The sequence below is a fragment of the Odocoileus virginianus genome, chromosome 9, assembly GCF_023699985.2.
Source record: "Odocoileus virginianus isolate 20LAN1187 ecotype Illinois chromosome 9, Ovbor_1.2, whole genome shotgun sequence".
Lineage (NCBI taxonomy): Eukaryota > Metazoa > Chordata > Mammalia > Artiodactyla > Cervidae > Odocoileus > Odocoileus virginianus.
In genome coordinates this window covers 46,837,279-46,861,691 of record NC_069682.1, presented here as the reverse complement: position 1 = coordinate 46,861,691, position 24,413 = coordinate 46,837,279, and the positions used below count along the sequence as shown (strand labels likewise).

The window sequence follows — 24,413 nt, the reverse complement described above, 5'->3', positions numbered from 1 at the left end:
AGACAGAGGAACCAGAAATCAAATTGCCAACATCCATTGGGTCATCAAAAAAGCAAGAGCATTCCAGGAAAACGTCTTATTCTGCTTTATTGACTACACCAAATCCTTTGACTGGGTGGATCACAACAAACTGGAAAATTCTTAAAAAGATGGGAATACCAGATCACCTTACCTGCCTCCTGAGAAATCTGTATGCAGGTCAAGAAGCAACAGTTAGAATCAGACTTGGAACAATGGACTGGTTTCAAATTGGGAAAAGAGTACATCAAGGTTGTATATTGTCACCCTGCTTATTTAACTTCTATGCATAGTACATCATGCAAAATGCCAGGATGGATGAAACACAAGTTGCGAGAAATATCAATAACTTCAGATATTCAGATGACACCACCATTATCGCAATAAGTGAAGAGGAACCAAAGAGCCTCTTGATGAAGGTGAAAGAGGAAAGTGAAAAAGTTGGCTTAAAATTCAACATTCAAAAAACTAAGACCATGGCTTCTGGTCCCATCACTTCATGGCAAATAGATGGGGGAACAATGGAAACAGTGAGAGAGTTTATCTTCTTGGACTCCAAAATCACCACAGATGGTGACTGTGGCTATGAAATTAAGATGCTTGCTCCTTGGAAGGAAAGCTATGACCAATGTAGACAGTGTATTAAAAATCAGAGACATTACTTAATATGCGGAGACATTCCTTTGCTGACAAAGTCCATCTAGTCAAAGCTATGGTTTTTTCAGTAGTCAAGTATGGAGGTGAGAGTTGGACCATAAATAAAGCTGAGTACCGAAGAATTGATGCTTTAGAGTTGTGGTGTTGGAGAAGACTCTTGAGAGTCTTTTGGACAGCAAGGAGATCAAACCAGTCAATCCTAAAGGAAATCAACCCTGAATATTCATTGGAAGAACTGATGTTGAAGCTGGAGCTCTAATACTTTGGCCACCTGATGCGAAGAACTGACTCATTGGAAAAGACCCTGACACTGTGAAAGATAAAGGCAGGAAGAGAAGGGGATAACAGAGGATGAGATGGCTGGGTAGCATCACTGACTTGATGGACCTGAGTTTGAGCAAGCTCTGGGAGTTGGGGATGACCAGGGAGGCCTGGCATGCTGCAGTCCACAGGGTTGCAAAGAATCAGACATGACTGAGCAACTCAACTGAACTGAACTGAAGGGCATCACGCACACACTATACATTTCTTATATAGGACCCACGTCTCTTACGTCTCCAGCATTGGCAGGAGGGTTCTTTATCACTAGCACCATCTGTGAAGCCTAACATATATACAGTATAGTATATATAGTATATGGACTTCTCATAAGGTGCCAGTGGTAAATAACCAGCCTGCCAATGCATGTTAGATGGAATAGATGTGGGTTCGATCCCTGGGTTGGAACCATCCCCTGGAGAAGGGCGTGGCAACCCACTCCAGTATCTTGCCTGGAGAAGCCAATGGACAGAGGAACCTGACAGGCCACAGTTTATGGGGTCGCAAAGAGTCAGACACAACTGAAGCGACTTAGCATGCACACTGTATAGTATATATTCCTTATGTATACTATTCTCTGCTAGTAATAATAATCATGATGACACAGTGTCTTAGTCGGCTCAAGTTGCTATAACAACATGTAATAGCCTGAGACAGGGAGTGTTTTAAAGCAGAAATTTATTTTCTCATTCTTCTGGAGGCTGGAAGTCTGAGATAAGGTTGCCAGCATGGTTGGTTTTTGTGAAGGCTCTTCCCTTGAGTTGCAGAGGTCACCTTGATGCTGTGTGCCCACATGACCTCCCCCTTGTGAGCGTGGAGAGGGAAAGGGGTAAGCTCGCTGGTGTAACCTTGTAAGGGCACTAATGCCATGATGAGGGCCTTACCCTCATGATCTTTATTGCTAACACTACCTGAGACCTCATCTAACCCTTATTACTTCTCAAAGTATTCATCTCCAAATTCAATCCCATTAAGGGTTAAAACTTCAACCCATGAATTTTTAAGGATATAGACATTGTCTATGCCACGTGGGTTTAACATTTTCGTATGCCTATAATTTTAGAACAAAAATATTTCTAGCTTTATTTTGAAAAGTGGGAATATTTTAAAATTCCATGAAACACAGTTTGAAAAATGGTGGTTTAAAGAATCAAATTTTCAAATAATCCAAATTACAAATTCTCCTATGAATCTCTTTTTTATTATCCTTAGTCAGGTCTTCCCTTGATCTCCATTGCTGAATTTATAAATATACATAATGTTCTGTATCTATCTGCCTAAGTTTCCACAATCTGATTTCACTACAACCTTGGGCTATTTTTGAGGGTTAAACTTGAGAAGCAGTGTTCTTTTCATGATTCTGTTAGGAAATAGCTTTTATTGGGAGAATCCTGAAGATAATAGTTTAAAGATGTAAAATATTTTTAAAAGATTTGAAATTGATTTCGGAGTATGTTAGTCAAATTTAAAACCACATTTTCAAAAATCAATATATTTTGAAGAATGGTTAAAGATGTAGCATATCATTTGACTGTTACATTTTTATATGCTTCAATGGACAAAATACATTTAATTATAGAATGCTATTACTTAAAATAATTACTGAAGCTAAAGCTTTGTATTAAAGAATATTTTTGAAATAGACTTGTTCATCACATAAATTGCTTGCTACTTATATGTTCTTTTATGTTATTCAAATTTTGGAGGAGTAATTATGTTTAATGCTAAATAATTTAATCTTGTTAATAATAATAAAAAACACTTATCAAGGGTATTTCCTTATGAGGATAAATACATTTTAACTGCATGTCAATTTGCCATCTATTGATAGTTTTAGTTCATCATTAAGCTGTTTCAAATGTTAACCTTTTTTGGCCAAAGAAATCATCAGTATAATTCTAGATTTAACCCTTGGGTGTATGTCTATGCTAAAGTTTCTGAACAAGATACATATGTATCAGGTCAGGGCCCCTTTGATGGGGATGCTTTGGCCTCAAAATTCAAGCCTTTTATTAAGTTGCCTTTTCCGTACCGTGGTTATATTACTCTTTCTAGGTGATGATGCCAAGACGGCAGTTAAACACGGTTTGGATGGGATCTTGGTGTCAAATCATGGGGCTCGACAGCTTGACGGGGTGCCAGCCACTGTGAGTTTTGGCAAATGCCTCCATTGGAATTCCCATTTCTATCTCAGTTTTGACCATCTCTGTGACTACCCCTCTTTGTGTAGATATTTTTGTATGAATACTCAGAATATGTAGGAATATATGTAAGATCTCAGATTTTAAGTTTAGTGGTTTGCTCCCTGGGTCTGGAAGATCCCCTAACTAGGAAATGGCAACCCACTCCATTTGCCTGGAAAATCCCATGGACAGAAGAGCCTGGCAGGCTAAAGTCCATGGGGTTGCAAAAGTCAGACACAACTCAGTGCACACACAGACACAGACACAGACACAGACACAGACACACACACACACCACACACACACACACACACACACACACACACACACCCCTACCTAAATTGGGCTTCCCGGGTGGCTCAGTGGTAAAGAATCTGTCTGCCAATGCAGGAGAAGTGGGTCCAATCCTTGGGTTGGGAAGATCCCCTGGAGAAGGAAATGACAATCCACTCCAGTATTCTTGCCTGGAAAATCCCATGGACAGAGGAGGCTGGTGGGCTTCAGTCCATGGGGTTGCAAAGACTCCAACACGACTTAGTGACTCAGCATGTGCACGAGCACATGTGTATCTATCTAAATTAAATTATTATTCTAGTTGTTTGTAAACTATTTGTTTGTAAAGTCATCTGTGTTAAGTAAGTAGCCATTTGTAGGCAGGGATTATTCCTATATTTTTAGATATACTGAGAGGAATATTGTAAATTGGAGTAGGAAAGAAAAGATTATCCCATGAGTTTCTTGGAGGTGGGGATTGGAGAGCTGCAGAGTGCGGGCAGGTGGGGAAAGGAGGCAGAAATCCTGTGGCCTGGGAGAGGTTTCCTGTTGGAGCTTGAACTACCTTGGCTGCACATTGGAATCTCTTGGGAACTTTAAAGAATCCTAATTCCCAGTCTGCATCCTGAATCCATCCATTAGAATCTTGTGGGACCAGGGAAACTGAAGCACTAGTATTTTTGACAGCTATTGAGAAAATCCAATGTGAATTTATATGCACTATATACCCTGTGCCGGACAAATCAGACTCAGAATCCAGATACAGAAGTAAACTAGCTGGCTGGAATGGTGTGGGATAGAGTTAAAACAGTAAAAGTGAGCAATCAGCTCCCAAGGCCAGGAGTGAAGAGCCCAGCCATGGATTGACTTTAGATAAAGTATTGCAGAGCCCAGAAATGGATCAAAAGTCATGGAGACAGACATATATCCAGGGGTGTACTTCATGGATCCCTGATTGAGAATGAAGGCCAGAAGCTGTAGGTGGGGTGGCGTGGGGGTCCCTTATATGCTGTCCACTGTGAGAATGTGTCCAGGATTTCTTTAGATGAGGCAGTGGGATTGCAGCTGCCTTTCACCTCTGCTTTGTTCCCATGTGGACTCCTGCTTTCACTAGTGTGAGTGTAAAAGTGGAATGGGAAAGACTGAGATATTCTTGGGGAATAACAAGGAATCCGTTTTGTTTGCAGTATCTGGTGGATGTTGGGAGCCTGAGAAATATGCCTGTTTGGACCGGTCAGGGAGGGGGTCTTTGAATATTAAATATCATGAGTCATTAGATATGCAATAGAAAAGCCTTGATTTAGCAGCAACACAAGTATCACAAATTGGACTGTGGCATGACAGGGAGCAGGGAGACCAATGAGGTGGCCTGGATAATTATGAGAGCCAAAGAAAGAGAGAAGAGTCTGACCTGCATGGGGCAGAGGGATAGCCCCTCCAGATCTCAGCTTTTTCATTTTTAAAGTTAAAAAAATTGATTAGATTGTTTCTTTGGTGCCTTTAAACTTTAGTATTCCATAATCTCATTTATCATAGGCAAAGTAAGCTAACATCATATAACACAACTTAAATAAATATATATCTATGAAATAATGTGGATAGACTCTTTAGTTCATCATTTCTGAGCTGGATCACCATATCCATTTCCACCTTTTGTCAGAACCATTTAGTCATAGTTATTATGGGACAGTTTTAGTTGGGGCAAACATTTGAATTTATTAAAATAATTTAGCTAAGTCATAGTAGACTACTGTTTCATTAAGATAGCAGGTTGATTTAGCTAAATCCATGGATGTTGTGCAGGTCTTAGGACAGATTGAATGAGGTCAGGGGCTACTGGGCACATGCATTTGCACTCAAGAGTTTTTCTTGAAGCACTAATGGGCTAATGGTAGGAACAAATCAAGTCTTTGCATAGAATCAGTAATTAAAATCATAAAACTGGAAGTTTTTAGCTCTTTCCAATTCAGCATTACTTATAAAGACCCATCTTTTTAGGTGATATTAAACATTGCCTGTAGTGGAGAGTGAAGAGCTCCTCTGGGCAGGCAGGAGAAGTTGGTAACAGTTCAAGGCTTTTCCGCTGATTTATGCCTCTCTTGTGTATGAAGATGTGGACTTAGTGGGCAGGCCAAATTAAGTTTGTTTTCTAAAAATAAAATCTAAATCTACTGAAATCAAATCTAACTAGATTTTAAGGGAAAAATATCTGAATGGTGTGGTTTATTTCCTTTTGGCTGAGGGGATATGGAAACTTATCTAAAAGGGCTTTTTGAGTTGTGGTCTCAGAGACTGTTTTAAGATAAACAATGACCCTCCCCTTTGCATGATGTGTGCCTGAGAGGAGATACTTGCTTGAGTTTGCCTCCCACTTTAGAGCAAATTTAGGGTGCATGATGATGAGAGAAATGTGAACCTGGATTAAGTTTATAGTGAAGGTGTTTTTCTCTCAGTGTGTTGGTTTTCAGGCATTTGGCAAAAGACTTGGAGGAGGCTGCGATATAGAACTTCTCAGTAGATACACAGAAGGACTTACTCTACTGCACACTCTGTGACATCATAACTCGGAGCCAAAGAGGCAGTGAGATTTTACTGGAAAAGCACTGAAATGAACCCAGAGTCTTGGGTTCAAGTCCTTTTCTTGCCTCTAGAGGGGTGAGAGCTGGGTTAGCAAGTTGCTCAGACTTTTCAGCTTTTCAGTCTCTGCATAATGTTGTGTTGGTTGCAAAAATTAAATGTCTGGATTGCATGATTTCTGCATCTCTATAAATCACAGAGCTTTTTGTATGGAGAAATACTTATCACTAAGAGTCCCGGATCAGGAGTTTGACTGCAGTCCATAGTAATACAGTGCTATTGAGAACCATGGCCTGTTCCAGAAAAGAGTTTAAAAATAAGTTCACATTATTTGCAAAGCAGAAGTAGAGACACAGACATAGAGAACAAACATATTGATACCAAGGTGGGTATCAATATGTTTGTTTGGGATTGACAAATATACACTACTATATGTAAAATAGATAACTAATTAGAACTGACTGTATAACACAGGGAACTCTACTCAAAATGCTCTGTGGTCATCTAAATGGCAAGGAAATCCAAAAAAGAGGGGATATATGTAAACACACAGCTGATTCACTTTTCTATACAGCAGAAACTAACACAACATTGTAAAACAACTATACTTCAATAAAAGAAAAGAATAACATATTTCCTTCTAAGAACTTTGATAATTCAGTAGTGTATGCTTTTATAAATAATTTAACATCTGCCTTAAAAAAATTAGTTCATATTAAGATCCTTACTCTGAAGGTAATAACGTGGCAACGACTAGTCCTGAGGTGATTAGAGAATGATATGGCAGAATCAGTATATTTCCAAAATCCACAATACTAGGTCATCTCAAACTGGGGTCTAAAGACAGATTATGCGGAGTCTTTGAACCCTAGAAACGTTTCTTTGTTTTTTCCTTTTTTATGAAAAAAGAATCATTTTTTTTTTGAAGCTAACTGGATCCAAACTTGTGCTTGGTCACCCAGTCATGTCCAACTCTTTGTGACTCCATGGACTGTAGCCCACAAAGGCTCCTCTGTCCATGGGGGTTCTCCAGGCAAGAATACTGGAGTGGGGTGCCATGTCCTCCTCCAGGGGATCTTCCCAACCCAGGGATAAAATCCAGGTCTCCCACATGCAGGTGGATTCTTTACCAACTGAGCCACCAGGGAAGCCCTTAAACTTAAAAATGTGACATTCTTTTCTAGTGAACATTTTCAACTGTAAAACATTTTCATAAAATAAACTTTGGGTTGTTAAATCAATGTTTCTAAAATTGAGTCCTTGGGTATATTCTATGACATCAGAAATTTCATTTTTTCCTTCTGAAAAGGATTCATTATATTCTTCATTTGAGAACCATTTGACTTATCAGTTAGCTTTTGCTGTGTAACAAACCACTCTGAAATCTACTGGGTAAAATTCAATAGCCATTGATTCATGTCATAACTTTGTGAACTGTCCATTTGACCTGAGATCCACAGAGAGGTTTTGTGTTCTTGGCTGGGCTCACTTATACATGTCTGTGGTCAGCTGCTGGGTCTACAAGGGCAGACTGGTGGAGGATGACCTCGGCAGGGATGGCTCTGCATTGCCTCTCACATCTAGAACGTTAGATGGGCTGGGTCTCACAAGGAGAGCAAGTGGAAATATCTAAGCCTCTTGAGCTCTATGCTTAGAACAGGCACACTGTCACTTCTTTCTTTTCCTGTTGGTGGAAGCTAGTCATACGGCCACTTCAGATTCAAGGGGTGAGGAAATAGACTTTTCTGACTTCATTTCTCCCTCATGATGGGAGGAGCAGAAATGTTGCATTGCAAGGAAATAAAGATAGGGTGGGAGATGGCGGCAGCCATTTCTGCAATGGCAAACGGTCAGCCAGACCTATATGGACCAGGGGTTTTCTAAACGTGCTTAGTAGAACTCACACTACCTATCAGAACTCACACCACCACTTCCAGCCAGGGCTGCCTGAAGCATGGTGGGTAGAGAGTCGGAGCAGGACTTGTGGGCAGTGCCCTGGAATCTGTCTTCTTCATTGTTAGCTAAAGCACCTCTGGCTTTATCTGTTTGTGCTCAACTGATCTGGTTTGGAACCTTTAAAGTGTTTTAATGCCTAAAATGTCAGAAATCACGAGTGTAGGACTGGATGCTTTAAGAAGGTAGAAAGATGGAAGCACCTTGTGAGTGGAAGTTTTGTGGACAGGGGGGACCTTCGGCAGGAACAGGAAAGAGGGGAGCTCTTCCAGAGTCATGTCCCTGTGGGATTCTTTTTGGATTCCATAAACTGCCTAGCATGGTGCCTGGAATCTACCAAGTCATCAATAAACTGTTTGATAAATCAGTGAATGGATGGATGAGTGAACAGTAGTACATTGAAATCTTACCATATTTTCCTGTAGATTAACTCTGCTGGAACTAAGCCTGCAATTAGTTGTCTAAGGAACCACTAAGAAAAGAAAAGCTGAAATGAATGGTCTTTTAGATGTGAAGCAAGCTGAAAAGAAACAGAAAAGTCATAAAATAGTGGACTTGTTCACTATATTTACTTATTTTATCTGTTCTGGTCAGAATTATTCTGCATAATATATACCCAGTAAAACTGCAGCTCCAGGAAGAAGAAAGGGAGGATAGAAATGCTCTGTGATGGATAGAACTTCCTTGTCCACGGACAGGAAAACACCAATCTAGGCTTCATTTTATAACCCAGGATTCACACTTTAAGTATCCTTAGTTTATTTTTTAGGTCAGATTGGGCATTGGAAATATCCTAAAAGACTTGATTTGCGTGACTTTGAAAACATGTATTGAACTGAAACTAGCTAATATTTTTCTTTGGTTTTGGTTTCAAATGGGGAAATATACTTAATTATAGCTTGCATCATCACTTGGAAATTGTAGCATTTATATGTTGATGTAACTTGCCTGACTCTAAAAGGAGGACTATGTATAGGTAAAGGGACATATGTAAATGGATCCAAAGCATGTTTGGCCAGGCAGAAAAGCCAAAAGGAAAAGAGGAAAATCACGTTACTTGCCAAACATTTAGGGGGCTGTGCTCCAACTGTTGCCTTCACTTCCTCCAAATCTGTAGTTGGGTTTGGTCTTCAGTCTTTTACATAAAACTCTTTTTACATTGAGCCTCTCAAATTTTGGGTGAGAAGCAGGAAAGTTTTGAGTGATTTCAGCACAATTATTTCTAGAAAAACTGCACTTGAATGTATGGATTTCATTTTATATTTAAGCACTTGGGGATAAGTGTGGATAATTTCTGCAGATTTTGACCTACTATGGTCACTATAGTAGGTCGCTATGAGATTGTTTCCACCCTCAGATTCAAAGATTTACACCAAAGTAGCCATTTGTGTCAGTTACTATCTATAACTATATTGGCTATTAACCAACTTTATGAGCTATTACCACATGATGCTAAAAAACAAAAGATTCCAAACTCAGTGATTTAAATCATTATTTCCATGAAACTTTTTGTCAACTGGGGGTCTGCTGACCTAGATTGGTCCAGCTGGGCTTGGATGGGACAACTCTCCTTCTTCTCCGGAGGTCTCAGCTCTGTGTGTGTGTGTGTGTGTGTGTGTGTGTGTGTGTGTGGAGGGGGGGGGGTTGAGTAGTTTCCTCGCGTGGCAAATGGCACAGCTGCAAGAGACGGTTGAAATGTATGAGGTCTTTCAAGGCCCATGCCCAGAAATGGCACTGTTACACCTCTGTTCACATGTCATTGGGCAAAGTAGGTTGCAAGGCCAAGGCCACTGTCAAGGATTGATAAGTGCACTGTGTGTGTGTGTGTGTGTGTGTGTGTGTTTTAAACTGGGAAACACTGCCAAGTGACCTTGGAAAAAGAGTGGGTTCAGAGTGGTGTAAAGAATTACGAACAATAATACAGTCTAGCAGGTGGACCTCAATGAGGCTCTTATATTCTCTAGAGCTGATATAATAAGCCCATCATCAACTGCTAATCAAGATGAGGACTTTCAAAGTGCGTGTAGTCATTTTCCTTAAAAGCAAGAACAAATATTTTCAGGGAGAATTCTCTAATGTATAACTGGATGTTTGTTGTATTGTTATATATATTTGCTGTATTATGTATTTTCTCATATTTTGGGTGGGAAAATCAGAGACTAAATTTTTTTGTGACTGATAGTGTTTGCATTTTTATATACCATTGCTTCTACCACAATCTGGGTATGAATTTTAACAATTGATTTTCAATGAGTAAATTAATGTTCAGAATAATTTATATGAGGAAGATACTTCATTTGTATTTATGTATTTAATAAAGAGTAGCTCTGTGTCTTTTAAGCTGATTATGTATTTTTAGTTCTGTACATATACCTATATATACATATTTGGATCATGGTATTTGAATCCATGTATCAGGGATAAGGGCTTCCCAGGTGGTGTTAGTGCCACCTACCTACTATACGTCTCCTGACTACCATTGGAGGAGACTTAAGAGACACGGGTTTGATCCCTGAGTTGGGAAGATCCCCAGGAGAAGGGCAGGCAACCCACTCCTGTATTCTTGCCTGGATAATCCTAGGGATAGAGGAGCTTGGTAGGCTACAGTCCACAGGATCGCACAGAGTCGAACAGGACTCAGCGACTTAGCATGCATGTACACACATCAAGAATAAAAAAATAACCTTGGACTTTGACAGAAAAATAAGCCACTCAGTTCCAAATTTAGCTGGTCTTTGGTTGCTAGCATTTGCACTTCTTTTATTTTAGGAGAGAATGATTTTACTGTTGATTCTAAGCCTAGCCTTTCCTACTCTCAGTGCTAGTTGGATGGTTGGTGGCCTGTGGAAGTTGAGTTGGGGAACAATTCAACATGCACAGTATCACTTCACTGACCTCTTCTCTCCACAGATTGATGCTCTGCCAGAAATAGTGGAGGCTGTGGAAGGGAAGGTGGAGGTCTTCCTGGATGGTGGTGTGCGGAAGGGAACTGATGTTCTGAAAGCTCTGGCCCTGGGAGCCAAGGCTGTGTTTGTGGGGAGACCGATCATTTGGGGCTTGGCTTCGCAGGTAATTGGAGGACAAAACAATAAATAATATAAAACAGAGTGACTCAACTGTGAAATAAATTCAGGAAACCAGTCATACAGACTTACTCAAAAGATCTGTGTCTTCTTGCTTAGGGAGAGAAAGGTGTTCAGGATGTCCTTGAGATACTGAAGGAGGAATTCTGGTTGGCCATGGCTCTGAGTGGTAAGACTTGGCGTTATCATTTACTATTTCATTTCTTCTGGGTGTCTTTAGGCCAGGCTCCTTGGTGGAAAAAAGTGAATTTGAGGGGGAAGAGGATGGAACCATTTGGAGTGATTAAATTTAAAGTTGGCTATAGTGCAGAGAGCTCTCGAAGGGAGGAACTCCACTGCATGTCTGCCTGTAGTGGTCACTTAGCCTCTGCTTGGACAGCCTTTTCTGGGATGCTTTGGCAAGTCTTATTAGTACCTTAAGGGTAATGCTACATCATATTCTTTCTCCTCTCTTAACGCATGAACAATACATCTAATGGGCTAGCCACCAGCTCCACCTAGATGTCTATGTGGCATCTCAAAATCTACCTGTCCAAAACTAAGCTGCTCAAATTCTACATTAACTCTGCTCTACCTGCAGATTTTTCAGTCTCAGTTCATGTTAATAACTTTGTCTCACTTGCTCAGATCTTGTCACTCTTGACTCCTTTTCTCTCTCATAGCCTCACATCCATCCACAGAGGTGCTTTCTGTAAAAGAAACCTGATTGGAACCTACGTTATCTCCCTTCTTGGATATTGTAATGGCTTCCTTGTGTATCCTTCCTGTCATTATCTCTTTCCTTGGGTATTTTGAGTCAGCCTGTCTATCCTGTCTTCCTTCTCTGTTTCAGTTTATTCTGATCACAGCATTGGAACTATCCTTTTAGACATTAACTTAGATCCTATCACTCTTCTATTGGCAAGCTTCAATTGCTCCCAACTTATTCAGAACAAATACCAAAGTCCTCATGATGGTCTATGAGGTTCTATGTGGTTTGACCTCTGTCACCTCTCTGACTTCAGCTCCTCCCACTGTTACTCAGGCCATATTTGAGTGACAAATATGTCCACCCAGGCCTTATTTGCCTTCTTGCTGATCCCTGATGACAACAGGCATGTTTCAGCCTAAAGGCTTTAGCCTTGCTCTTCCTGCTTGCTGGATGCTCTTTCCCCAAAAATCTATGTGGCAAACTCTCCTGTGTCCTTCAAGTCACACTTTTACATTTTACTGTCTCATAGGATCCCATGTCGACCACCACATTAAAAATGGCAATTCGTCTTCCACTCACCCAACTTCCAGTTCTTTTCTCTGTTACTGTTTCATTTTTTTCCATAGCAGCTAACACCTTCTAATTTCATTATTTTCCTTGGCACCTAACACCTTCTGTAGATTATCTATCACATTATTTTTCTTAAATGGCACACATTGTGCATTGTCTGTTTCCTCTCTGGAATGTTAAGAACCACGAGGCAGGGATCTTTGTTGTCTTCACTGCAGTATCTCTAGTGTCTGGATTAGAGCATAGCATGTAAATAATAAATATTTGCTGAATGAATGAACAAATAAATAATCATTATTCCTAGTGACTGTTTCAAATTTGACTCAGAATGAACCTCTAGATGCAATGAATCATCTTGAGTCAATCATCCCCTCCCCTACTTTTGAAGGTAGCAAGGGCTTCATTTTCTGTGATCTGTATCACCCAGACCATCCCCACAGATAGAATTCCAGAGCTCAGTGGTTTATGTACTTCTGAGCTGAGGCTGGGTAGACACAGCATCCATGAGAAGAATACCATTCTTTGAATCCTCACTCTGCCTTTTAATTTGCTACAGACATATCCTAAAAGAGAACTTTTAGCCACTGACTCTGTATTAAATGTGGCAGAAAAGAATATACTCTTTGTGTTAATAAAAATATGTGCCAGTCATTTTGTGTTAAGGACTGTTTAGGTAATAAAAATGGTCTCATGCCACATAAGATTTGGCAAGCTTACCTTGAATCATAAACCTTACATTTGTCAAGTTTTACATTCCTTGGGAAAACGATTACCTGCCTGATTATTATTGCATTCATTTCATATTAAATGTATGCATTATTTTTTCAGGGTGCCAGAATGTGAAAGTCATCGACAAGACATTGGTGAGGAAAAATCCTTTGGCTGTTTCCAAGATCTGACAGTGCACAATATTTTCCCATCTGTATTTTTTTTTTTTTTTTTGGCATGTGTTACTTGACAAAGAGACACTGTGCAGAGAGTGACCACAGCCTGTAATTCCCCACTTCGATACAAAGGGTGTCATTCTTCTCCAGCAAAATAGCAATCCCTTGCTATTTTAAGTTCATTGCTTTTGACTTTTCAATGAGTGTCCTAGGAACCTTTTAGAAAGAAATGGACTTGCATCCTGGAAATATATTAACTGTTAAAAAGAAAACATTGAAAATGGTTTTAGACAACGTCATCCCCTGGCAGCCTCACGTGCTACAAACAAAAGATATTCCTGGGTAAAATTGGAGGTAGCTAGTGCCAAGGTCAAAAGATAATGATCTCTCTGTTTATAAACCTTCACTATATTTGGATATCCCTAAAACTGTGTTCTTAAAGTCTAAGGACAACCTTAGAAGGATGGATGTGCCTGGAGAAACAGGAGATTTGGATTCACAACTCTAAGGAGGTAGCACTTGATAGAACTGGGATAAAAGTGATTTTCTAGATACTTTTTAACACTCTGGGCTATGTGACTTCTTTGAATGTAGATTTCCATTCACATCTTCAGTATCTGAATATATCTGAGTATTTTATGGTATAGACTGCTTCTTTTTTTTTTTTTTCAGACTGCTTCTTAATCAGAGAGAAATAAAGCATTTTCTGAAAAGAAGCTATCTGGCCCATGTGTAACAATATGGAATTCAATTGTTTTAATCTCAGAACCCAAATACCTCTCTGTTCCTCATGTGTATACTCGTTCATTCTCTTACACCTCATCTCCTTCATTCGTTTGCTTCTTCCCCACTCACAGTCACATGTAAGGCCAGCTTCATGATTTATGAAGGCCATGCCAAGTGACGATGTGGGCCCCCTGTTCAGAAAAGCAGGAAAAAGGCTTTCTACCAAGATTTTTCTCTGAACTTGTCATAGAATCTTTTCTTTCTATTTAATGTCATGTTTCCTTGGGCAGGGAATCCTCATGGGTGCCTGAACACTGCCCTGTGATCTATCCTGACTCCTCTGTGCCCAGGACCGTGAAGGGGGCTGATGGTGATGCTGTCATTGGGGCTGGATGAGCCAGCAGCCAAGGACTCACTCAAGGGACTTGGGGAGGTAGCAGGGGGTGGATGAGCTGGAGGAGGTACAGTGTATCATCCTAGGCTCCTAGGCTTCAGCACGTGTTCCATGATCCCCTAATCCTTTACACAAACTCAAAGATAAGATTATTAAGCATTTTTAGTCAGTATGAACACTAAACTCAAACATGAGGCCCCCTTTGGAGCATGGAGTCCCATGTGACTGCACTGGTTGACTGTCCATGAAGCCCTGGTCATATGAACATCACATTTATTCCCTAGCCAGATTTTTGACAGATTGTAGGTAAAGTTGGTAACCAAAGAGTTTTAAATTTCTTTTCACCATCTCCCTGGTTATTCACTTACTGTGAAGTATTGAATGGAACAATTTAGAGAATCACTACCTTAATATATGATGGTGATGCTATATTTTGTTGCTTTATTATGACGCTTTATTATTCTCAGATCTCTCATTGTCTCTTTCTCCCTCTCTCTCTGTCTTTCTCTCTTCTTCCTTCCTCCTCTCTTTTCCTTTAAATGCTGGAATGTTCGTAAATAACTCTGATGGACACAAACATAGATCTTTCTTTTTGAAATTATATCTGGGTCTGATAAAAAAGAATCATTTAGGGACTTCCCTGGTGGCCCAGTGGTTACGACTCTCTGCTTCCACTGCAGGAGGCCCAGGTTAGACTCCAGTCAGGGAACCCCCATGCCACATGATGCAGCCAAATAAATAAATAATACAAGGTAAAAAATGAGCCATTCAATGTGATGAAAATTATTCCTTAAGTTATTCTCCAGATACCAAGAAAAGATTTGACTGTCACATCACCTAACTGTTTTGTGTTTCCAGTTAGTGTTGATAAACTTATAGATCTATAATAAGCACCTCTTTGATCCCACCAACTGATTTGGCACCTCTTTGATCCCACCAACTGATTTGGAAGTGTCTTTGCTGTTGGCAAAGAATGTCCACTTTGGCTTCATCATGGTTTGTTGTTATTGTTATTTAGTTGCCAAGCCGTGTCCAACTTTTTGCGACCATGAGGACTGTTGCCCACCAAATTCCTCTGTCCATGGGATGTCCAGGCAAGAATACTGGAGTGGGTTGCCATCTTCCTGACCCAGGGATTGAACTCGCATCTTCTGCATTGCAGGTGGACTCTTTGCTACTGACCCACCTGGGAAACCTACATCATAGTAGGCTTCATACAGCAGGTTGCTAAAAACTTGATAACTATCCCAGCAAATGAAGAGCCACACATGGTGCTTTAAGTAAGTCTTATGAGAATAGGGATGAATGGTCTTTGTGAATTTCTAGACACTTTGATCACCCCCAGAGCCACACTACCTCCTTGAACATAGATCCCCATTTTTTTCTCCAGAGTTGTGATAAGACTGAATGTTATGATGTGTGTTGTTTCCATAATCAGAAAGATAGAGAATTGTTTTTACATTGTCTTGAGTGTCTCCGATCCTGTTCTAACAGTGCTAAAACCAAAGGTGTGTGATCTGACACAGGAAGAGGGCATGTTTGGTGCATATCCACTTCTGGGGATTTTCTCACTTGAGCTTGAAAGAAGTTCTTTAAGGAAGACAATTGATCTTTCTGTTTCTGAGTTTCTTAAAATATTTTGAGAGAAGGGATAATAGGGAATGAATAGTTTAATATAGGCCAACCTGCTTTTCTTGTGTGTTTAATGTATATGGTACCCTACAGAAGTGCTTCTCAAGCTGGAGAATGTATTATAATAACCTGGTATGCGTGTGTGTGTGTGTGTGTGTGTTAGTCACTCAGTCATGTCTGATTCTTTGCGACCCCATGAACTGTAGCATGCCAGGCGGGCTTGCTAAAACAGATTCTGATTCGGGAGGTCTGGGGTAAGTTCTGTATTTCTAACATGCTCCTAGGTGAGGCAGATACTGCTCTTCAAGGCATCACTGGTGTTGTCTAGAGCAAGAAGCATCAAATCCAATTTGCCAAGCAGATCATGAAATGACCCAACTGTTGGGTATGGGTGGATGACAACCCATCTAAAAATGCCACCTTTTCTTCGGCCAATTGATTCTTCTCATTAAAATTTATTTCATATAGAGGCACAGGGTACTTGTAGTGATGTGTGTTAAGTGCCAAATTTGTCACAGATGGATACATTTTACACACACACCCGTGTGACCACCACCACCCAGATCAAGATTTGGAAGTTTTCCATTGTCCCCAAACCACTCCCTCTACCAGAAGTAAACTTACACTACTTCCATCACCATTGGTTAGTTCTAGCTGTTCTTGAACTTCATATAACTGGGACCAAATAGTATATACTACTGTTTTTGGTTTTGTACGTGAAGTCCATTCATGTTGTTGAGTATATCAGTAATTCTTTCTGTTTATTGCTCTGTAGTAACCCAATGTGTGAATGTACCACAGTTTATTGATTTACTGGGTTGTTAGCAGTTTTTACCTGCTGGAAGCTGATTCCCACCAATTTAAGTGAAAATGCAAGTTCAGTGTTATTTTCTTATTTTTCAAGGAAAGCTAGACATCCACATTATTATGTGAAGATTTTTAAGAGTTGGCAAATATTTAGCAGTTTAAACATGGAGCAGGTCATGTTAAACATAGTGTGGCCAGTCTGGTTCATGAGTCATGGGTTCTCAACACCTGTGACATCTTGGCCTCACAGATGTTCCCCTCATGGCTAAAATCACTCTCATGTCCCCACACAGAACATGCATGATACATGTAGCAGTGATGGGTGTCTGCTAACAGAACTCATCAGAATCTTTTCTCCTTAAACTCGCTTATATTTTGCTATTTAGAAGAACGTGGGCGTGAAATAAACTTCCTTCTCTTTTCCACGCTTGGTGAACCCAGGATCCCAGACCTGTAAGAATGAATCAAGTAGTATTGATGCTTCTTAGCGTGCTGTCTGCAAGCTGCATCTGTGTCATTGCTGTGCTATTCATTCATTTGTTTATCTTGCCAAAACATTAGCGTTTGTGAAACAGCTTTAGAGAGCTGTGGTGGATTAGTATAGCATGAAAGGAAGTGGTGGCTTGTTCTCAAACAGGGAGAAAAGACCTTTCATTGTAAAATTCATAATTTATTTATTGTCCGAAGGACTGTATTGCACATCTGTTGCATAGCAACAAAATAAAGTTTGTCTGTTTAGGAAAATCTGAAGGCTTCTTATAACATAAAGATAAAGAATGCTTTCTAAACTCTCATTTGCTTCAGTGTGTGCTTTGTCACATGCCAATTATAGAAGAACATCAGGATGAGAGTTTATTTTAGGTGATACAAATGTTAACACAAATGATAGAGGGTATTATTTTATGTTTATGTGATGGGAAATCTTATCTATTTAAAAAGATGCAATTTCCTGTCCTTATCCAATGCTTACTTGCATAGTCAGTATCTTGTTTCTTTCCTAAGAATTGTTTGGGAGAGTTTATTTTTAGCCAGTTATCTGTTTCTATTTCTATTGATATTTTTCTGAATATCATTTCAGATAATGCACATAGGTTCAAATGAAAATTTTCTAGGATCTTCTGAAAACCAAGAACTGTGTTACCCTGAATGATGCCAATACAATGGGTGAAATTCAAGTGTGCAATTTATTTATTTGTTCATTTGTTCAGCCTCATTGGGGAAAAGATTCTGGCTCTGTTTCCTACTTGTGTTCTCTGGTTAGATCATCTACCTTTCAATTTGCTTCATTTTTCATTATAGTCAAAATCCTGTCTAATAGTGTGGGGATCTTATTATTGATGGAGTAGTTTATAGTAATATGGTTCACATTATGTATTAGAGTTTTAGTACTAAACTCACTAGTTGAAGGTCAAAGCCAATCCACCCCGAAGTACTGGACTAGAATCCTGAATATCTGAGTAACTAGTCATGTGAAACGTTATTTAACCTTAGGACACTCAGAATCTCAGCTGTGAAATGAAGACACAGCATGGTGATATATGTGAGAATGTATTGTGAATTATAAATTGAACATCAAAGTCTTATTTGTAATAATTATTTTTTATATTATTTACTTTAAAATTTGACTTTTTGTGAAAAATGGTTAAGGATTTCAAGCAATTCAACAAAGTAAAATAAAAACCACATATTTTATCACATAAATATAATTGTTATTTATATTAGGTGAATATTTATCAGACACTGCTATATACATATAACAAATAGCATCTGGATACATAGATAAAAATGACTTTGCTAAAATAGAACTACACAGTAAATGTTACATTAAGTAAAATATTCAATTTAGTTTTACTTGAATTTAGTAGGAGGGAAAGGGAAATTTCAGGAATTCTTAAAATTAAGGTAAATAGTTCGTCCAAAAAGAAATATAGTATGTAAGTACCTGCTTATGACATTTTGAAAATTATTTAAAACTTAAGAAGTTTGAGTGAATTGTTATTTCTGGCATATACATTTTATATGGTATCAGTTAACTAATCACTATAAAAAAATGAAGAAATTAGCCTCTTATGTCTATTCTCTTTTCTATTTTCTCCCCTTCTCTCTAAATATTATTAATGTGTTATAATTTCTTCTACTATACCTCTTCTGAAATTGTTTAATTATACCTCTTCCAAAATTGTTTAATATTAGTTTTCATTGAAAAGGGTTTAGTTACTATAATCTTGATAGCTCCTCTCTTCCCCAGTTCTTCATTTTGATTTACCTCTTCTTCATTCCCTGGATTTCATTGGTAACTCATATTTTAAAAAATAACAATATTCTTTGAGTTTGTGCATGTTTAAAAATTGGCCTGATGCTTTTACATTTGAATGGTAGCTGAGATGGTTATAATATTTTGGGGTCACACTTGCCTGGTGGACTTTTTGCATTGCCATTTGATGAAATCCAGACTGGTCGGCTTCCCTCCCTTTGCTGTTGACTTAGCACCACCCACCAAAAACCAAACCAGAAACCTGGTGCCTGAAAAATAATTTCTTTGTCTTTGAATTTCAATATCTTCAGCTGAGGCAATGCTAAATATCACATGACACAGTTTAAAAATGGAATTATGCTTAGCACATTGTTTTAATTTTAGTTTAAATATGAAAAAAAGCCCAACGTAACTAGCATATGTCTCATATGAATTAATATATTACTAATATTGTCCTCTATTTTTCTACATTAGCCTTACTAACAATGTTATAGCAATAGTAAAATCAGTGGTTATTATAAATTTGGGGACATTTATTTTGTTAAAGCAAACATTTTAAGATTCTTATTATCCAGGGACATCCCTGGCAGTCCTTCTACTTTGGGGAGCAAGGGTTTGATCTCTGGTCAGGGCACTAAGGTCCCACACGCTGTGTGGTGTGGCCAAAAAAAAAAAAAAAAAAAAAGAAAGAAAGAAAGAAAAGAAAGATTCTTATTATCTGGACTAGTACTGCCCCATAAATGTTTTATGATGATGGAAACATTGTATATATGTGCTGTCTGATATAGTAGCCATTATCTAAGTGTGGCTATTGGGTACTTGAAATGTGCCCAGTATTGAAGGCTTCGCTTTAATTCTAATTATTCTAAATTTAAGTAGTAACATGGGGCCAGTTGGTATATTCCTGGGTAGTCCAGATGTAGATATGCAAAACAATCTTAGGCAGAGAAGAAACTTTATTTAATAGACTCAAGACCAGCTTTGCTACATGTTTACTTTGGGCAAGTCACATAAAGCCTTTTCAACTTAGCTTTGCAATTTAAAAAATTATATGTTATAGCAGCTCTTACAATAAATTGCCTTTATTGTAGGCAATTAATTTGCAGTAATAAATATAAAAATGTTTATAATTATTTAGAAGAAAAATGCTATATTGGTCTAAAACAGTATTGTTTTTGTTTATTTTTCTTGTTAATCTTTTATTTATGGTTTACTAGGAAGATTCCAGAAATTTTGTCTAAAGTCTTGATTTTGTGACTCAGACTAGCCATGGAATAAACACATCATCTTGAGAAAATAATCTTGAACATTAATTTTCATTCTTTAGGTGGAATAGTCATATTACTTATCAATACTATGTACTAAAGAACAGTGACCTCTTTTTAAACTAGGAAATGATGTATATAAGCTATTATATAAATAATTATAATAAAAATATATGGCATGTAGAAAATGTAGTGTAATGGCTGACATCCTGGAACTCTGAAAAGAGTGAACAAAGTATGTTACAGTGAAATATGTCCTTTTGAGTAGACAAAATCCTGTATTCTCTATCACCAACTGGCACCAAGAACTTTCTCTAAGGAACTTTGGTATCTCTTTGATCCAGGAGCAGATTTCTTTACCATATAACATGGAGCATTGCCCAAGTCAATAACACACTTTTGGCTCAGATTTTTCTTTATTGTTGATAATATGTTATTTGGTTTTAATATTAATGAACAAACGTCTCAGATTTTTAAAGCTTCTGAATAATAGAAGACAATAATTTTGCCTTAGTCAAGAATATACTTTTGGTTTGAATATTTTAGTTGTTATAACCATTCTATCAGTTGAAATATGAATGAGCAATATCACTCCAACTTTGGGGGTGAACTTATGAATAACAGTAATTTAATAAAATTTGTGCTGAGACATGAACATTTCATCTTAAGTAGTGCTTTTAAAAAGTGAAACTGGAGCCCATTATACAGAGCGAAGTAAGCCAGAAAGATAAAGACCATTACAGTATACTAACACATATATATGGACTTTAGAAAGATGGTAACGATAACCCTATATGCAAAACAGAAAAAGAGACTCAGATGTATGGAACAGACTTGTGGACTCTGGGAGAAGGCAAGGGTGGGATGTTTCAGGAGAACAGCATTGAAACATGTGTATTATCTAGGGTGAAACGGATAACCAGCTCAGGTTGGGTACATGAGACAAGTGCTCGGGCCTGGTGCACTGGGAAGACCCAGAGGGATCGGGTGGAGAGGGAGGTGGGAGGGGCGACTGGGATGGGGAATACATGTAAATCCATGGCTAATTCATATCAATGTATAACAAAAACTACTGTAATGATGTAAAGTAATTAGCCTCCAACTAATAAAAATTAAAAAAAAAAAAAAAAAAAAAGTGCACTAAAAAATAGTTAGGAAGAAACTCTTTTAAACAATTCTTCAATAAACTAACTAAATAAAGTTAAAATTCACTGTTTCTAGTACTACCAATCATATAGCTCCAAAAAAGATACAACAACGCAACAAACTAACAAAAATACCTGAAGATTCAGACATAAACTGTTAATCTACCAAAATTAATTTATGCAACTATTAAATATTCATGATTATGGGTCGGGCAGTATGTACGAAAGCTAGAATCCATAAATTTGAAAATGCAGTCATTGGATTGACTGGTGGTTTTGTCAACACAACTGCATAAGCAATTTGCCCACTTTCTACTAAATTGACCAGGTGCTTTGTTGTCACATAAACACAATCTAAATGAGATCCACAGATTTCCCCCCAAACCTTATTTTAGCTAAACGTTTCTTGACTAATCTTATTCCAGGTCTGTTAACAATTTTTCCAGAATGATTTGATTGGCTTTCAACTGTTTTGCCATTTCTTGTCCATCCTTTATTGGGCAGGTAAATGATGGAGAAAATGATGCAAGGGCAAGCAAATAAACATAGAAAGAAAGGTCTTTGGAAAGCAAGACACTCCCCACAGTTGTTGGCCCTTTCCCAGGAAGGGAGTAGTTAAGAGAGCATGGGAAGTTAATGCCCAAACTGCCTCCGCATCTGAGATGCCTCCTTCCAGGAGTTCAAGAATGAGAACTTCTCCTGCTACTTAATATCATCTCTCTTAACATTCGTACTTCCAAAGTTCCTCAAAGGCTCCAGGCAAGTAAAAAGTAGCAACATATATTTTTTAAAAGTTAATTTGAAAATATAAACGAATTAAATTTTTTCACTCTAACAACTTTTAGAAAAATTGCCATTTTTGTTGCTTATCCAAAACTTCCTAATGATGACGGTTCACATGGTCCTCCATTTTTTTAAACTTTGCTCAATAGAAGGAAATAAAGATGATAGCACTAGAATAACAAAAACACATTGTGCAAGAATCTATATTTTCGTATCCATTTCAGTTTATTTCAGGGACTGCTGACCTTTTGGAGTTTTTGGCACTCATTCAGAAATAAAACATAACTTAGGTATTCTAAGTATTCCAATTCTGTTAAGAGCCAAGATGATTTCCTAGCCTAGATTCATTTATAGTTTTGCTTCCATCAAACTAAGGGATAAGAATGAAACTGAAAAATATCATACCTTGTTACAGCATTGTTGGAAATATCCAAGAATTGTTGGAAAATGCTCATAATCAGATGGTAATATCTTCCCTATTGAACCAGCTCAGTGATGAATAATTGTGTTTGTCACCAGCTGTCATTTAATAACATATCAGTTAACCCATTATACTAGTCCTTAAATTTTTTTTACTCATTTCACTGGAGAGTGCGAAGGAGTAGGGGAGTGGAATTTTTGTGGAGATAGCTTCTAATTTCACAAAGAATGCCTCAATGCCATTAGATATTTCTCTGTACATTGAGGTCATGCCAAGATGAATATTAGAATACGATCTGCCGTCCAGATCTTCAGGCTCCGGACTGAGACATCTTTCTGTTATGGCACACTGCTTCCTGCACTGCTTTTTGGTATTTTGAATATCTCAGAAAGTGCAGAGTTCTATTATCATCAACTGTAATACTTATTAGTCCTTTAGTATGTTAACAGACATGTAGTGTGAAGAACAATAGAAAGTCATCCTCAACGGTGTTCTGTCTCCTCATGGGGCATTGCTTCCAGCCCTGGCCAGACTGAGTATACTCACAGGCGAGCACACAACACGGTGAAGATGCCTGGAAATCCAGTCATGCTTCTAGAATGTACCACCATATTAAAGTGGACTTGTGATGACTTTTACTTTCTTACTTTTGCTGTTAAGTAAATATATGGATAAATTTATGCTATGTTGTCCTAAGAGTGAAACAAATATCACTAAGGAAAAATTATGAGGATAGAGAGCTAGAAGCTGGATTGTCATGTCCATGAAGGCAGGGAATTTGTCTAGGTTTTAGCTGTATTACCACCACCTTCCATAAAAAATTGTAGTGATTCAATAAGTATTTGTTAAATTAATTGAAAACAATTTGTAAGGGATATTATAGAAATTTTTAAAGAATCAACTCTAACATTCTATGTATGGCATCAAAATACAGAAAATACTTAAAGCATTTCATTAAGAAAATTTAAAATCACAGTATTTGATGTAAAATTCTAAGAACATGAATTTATATATGAGCATTTTATGATCAAAAATTGCTGTTTTGAAACTGTGTTTGATTTGCAAAACTGAAGTGAAAAGGGGGGTATTATTAAAATATTAAGAGGTATAATCTTCCTGAGGGTGGGTTTTGTCATTTAAAAATTTATTTTTTGTGAGTTACAAAGTTTAATATAATCCATTAAAGAAACTATGAAATAGGCCTTGATTATAAGTATTTTTAAATTTTTATTTTATATTGGAGTATAGTTGATTAGGGTCTTCCCTGGTGGCTCAGTGGTAAAGAATCTGCCTGCCAACACAGGAGATGCAAGAGATGCAAGTTCCATCCTTGGGTTGGGAAGATCCTCAGGAGTAGGAATTGAAAACCCATTCCAGTATTCTTACCTGGAAAATTCCATGGACAAGGGAAACTGGCAAGCTGCAGTCCATGAGGTCACAAAGAGTTGGACGTTACTAAGCATACCCGCATGCATGCGTGATAGTGGATTAACAATGTTGTGCTAGTTTCAGGTGTACAATAAAGTGATTCAATTATACATAAGCATGTATCTTGTTTTTAAATTCTTTCCCCATTTAGGTTATTATAGAATATTGAGCAGAGTTCCCTATGCTTTACAGTAAGCCTTTATTGGTTATCTATTTTAAATATAGCAGTGTTTACATGTCAGTCCCAAACTCCCAGTCCATCCTTTCCCTCCACCCTGCCCCCTTGTTACAGTAAGTTTTGTTCTTTAAGTCTGTGAATGTGCTTCTGTTTTGTAAATAAGTTATTTTGTAT

General features: G+C 38.1%; 1 protein-coding gene across 10 annotated transcripts in view; it reads left to right on the top strand.

The window, feature by feature from the left end:
- Positions 1-24,413, top strand: part of HAO1 (hydroxyacid oxidase 1) — a 137,103-nt gene that overhangs the window by 41,759 nt on the left and 70,931 nt on the right. For 5 of the 10 annotated variants that reach the window (XM_070472309.1, XM_070472307.1, XM_070472306.1 and 2 more), the window contains 4 exons: positions 3,049-3,140; positions 10,889-11,047; positions 11,161-11,230; positions 13,151-13,185. In XM_070472309.1, coding sequence (XP_070328410.1) covers positions 3,049-3,140; positions 10,889-11,047; positions 11,161-11,230; positions 13,151-13,185 — 356 coding nt within the window. Of the gene's footprint in view, positions 1-3,048; positions 3,141-10,888; positions 11,048-11,160; positions 11,231-13,150; positions 13,851-13,878; positions 13,923-14,222; positions 14,928-15,488; positions 21,420-24,413 lie in introns of those variants that run through there. The other 5 variants (XM_070472311.1, XM_070472310.1, XM_070472312.1 and 2 more) reach the window with 5 other exon arrangements.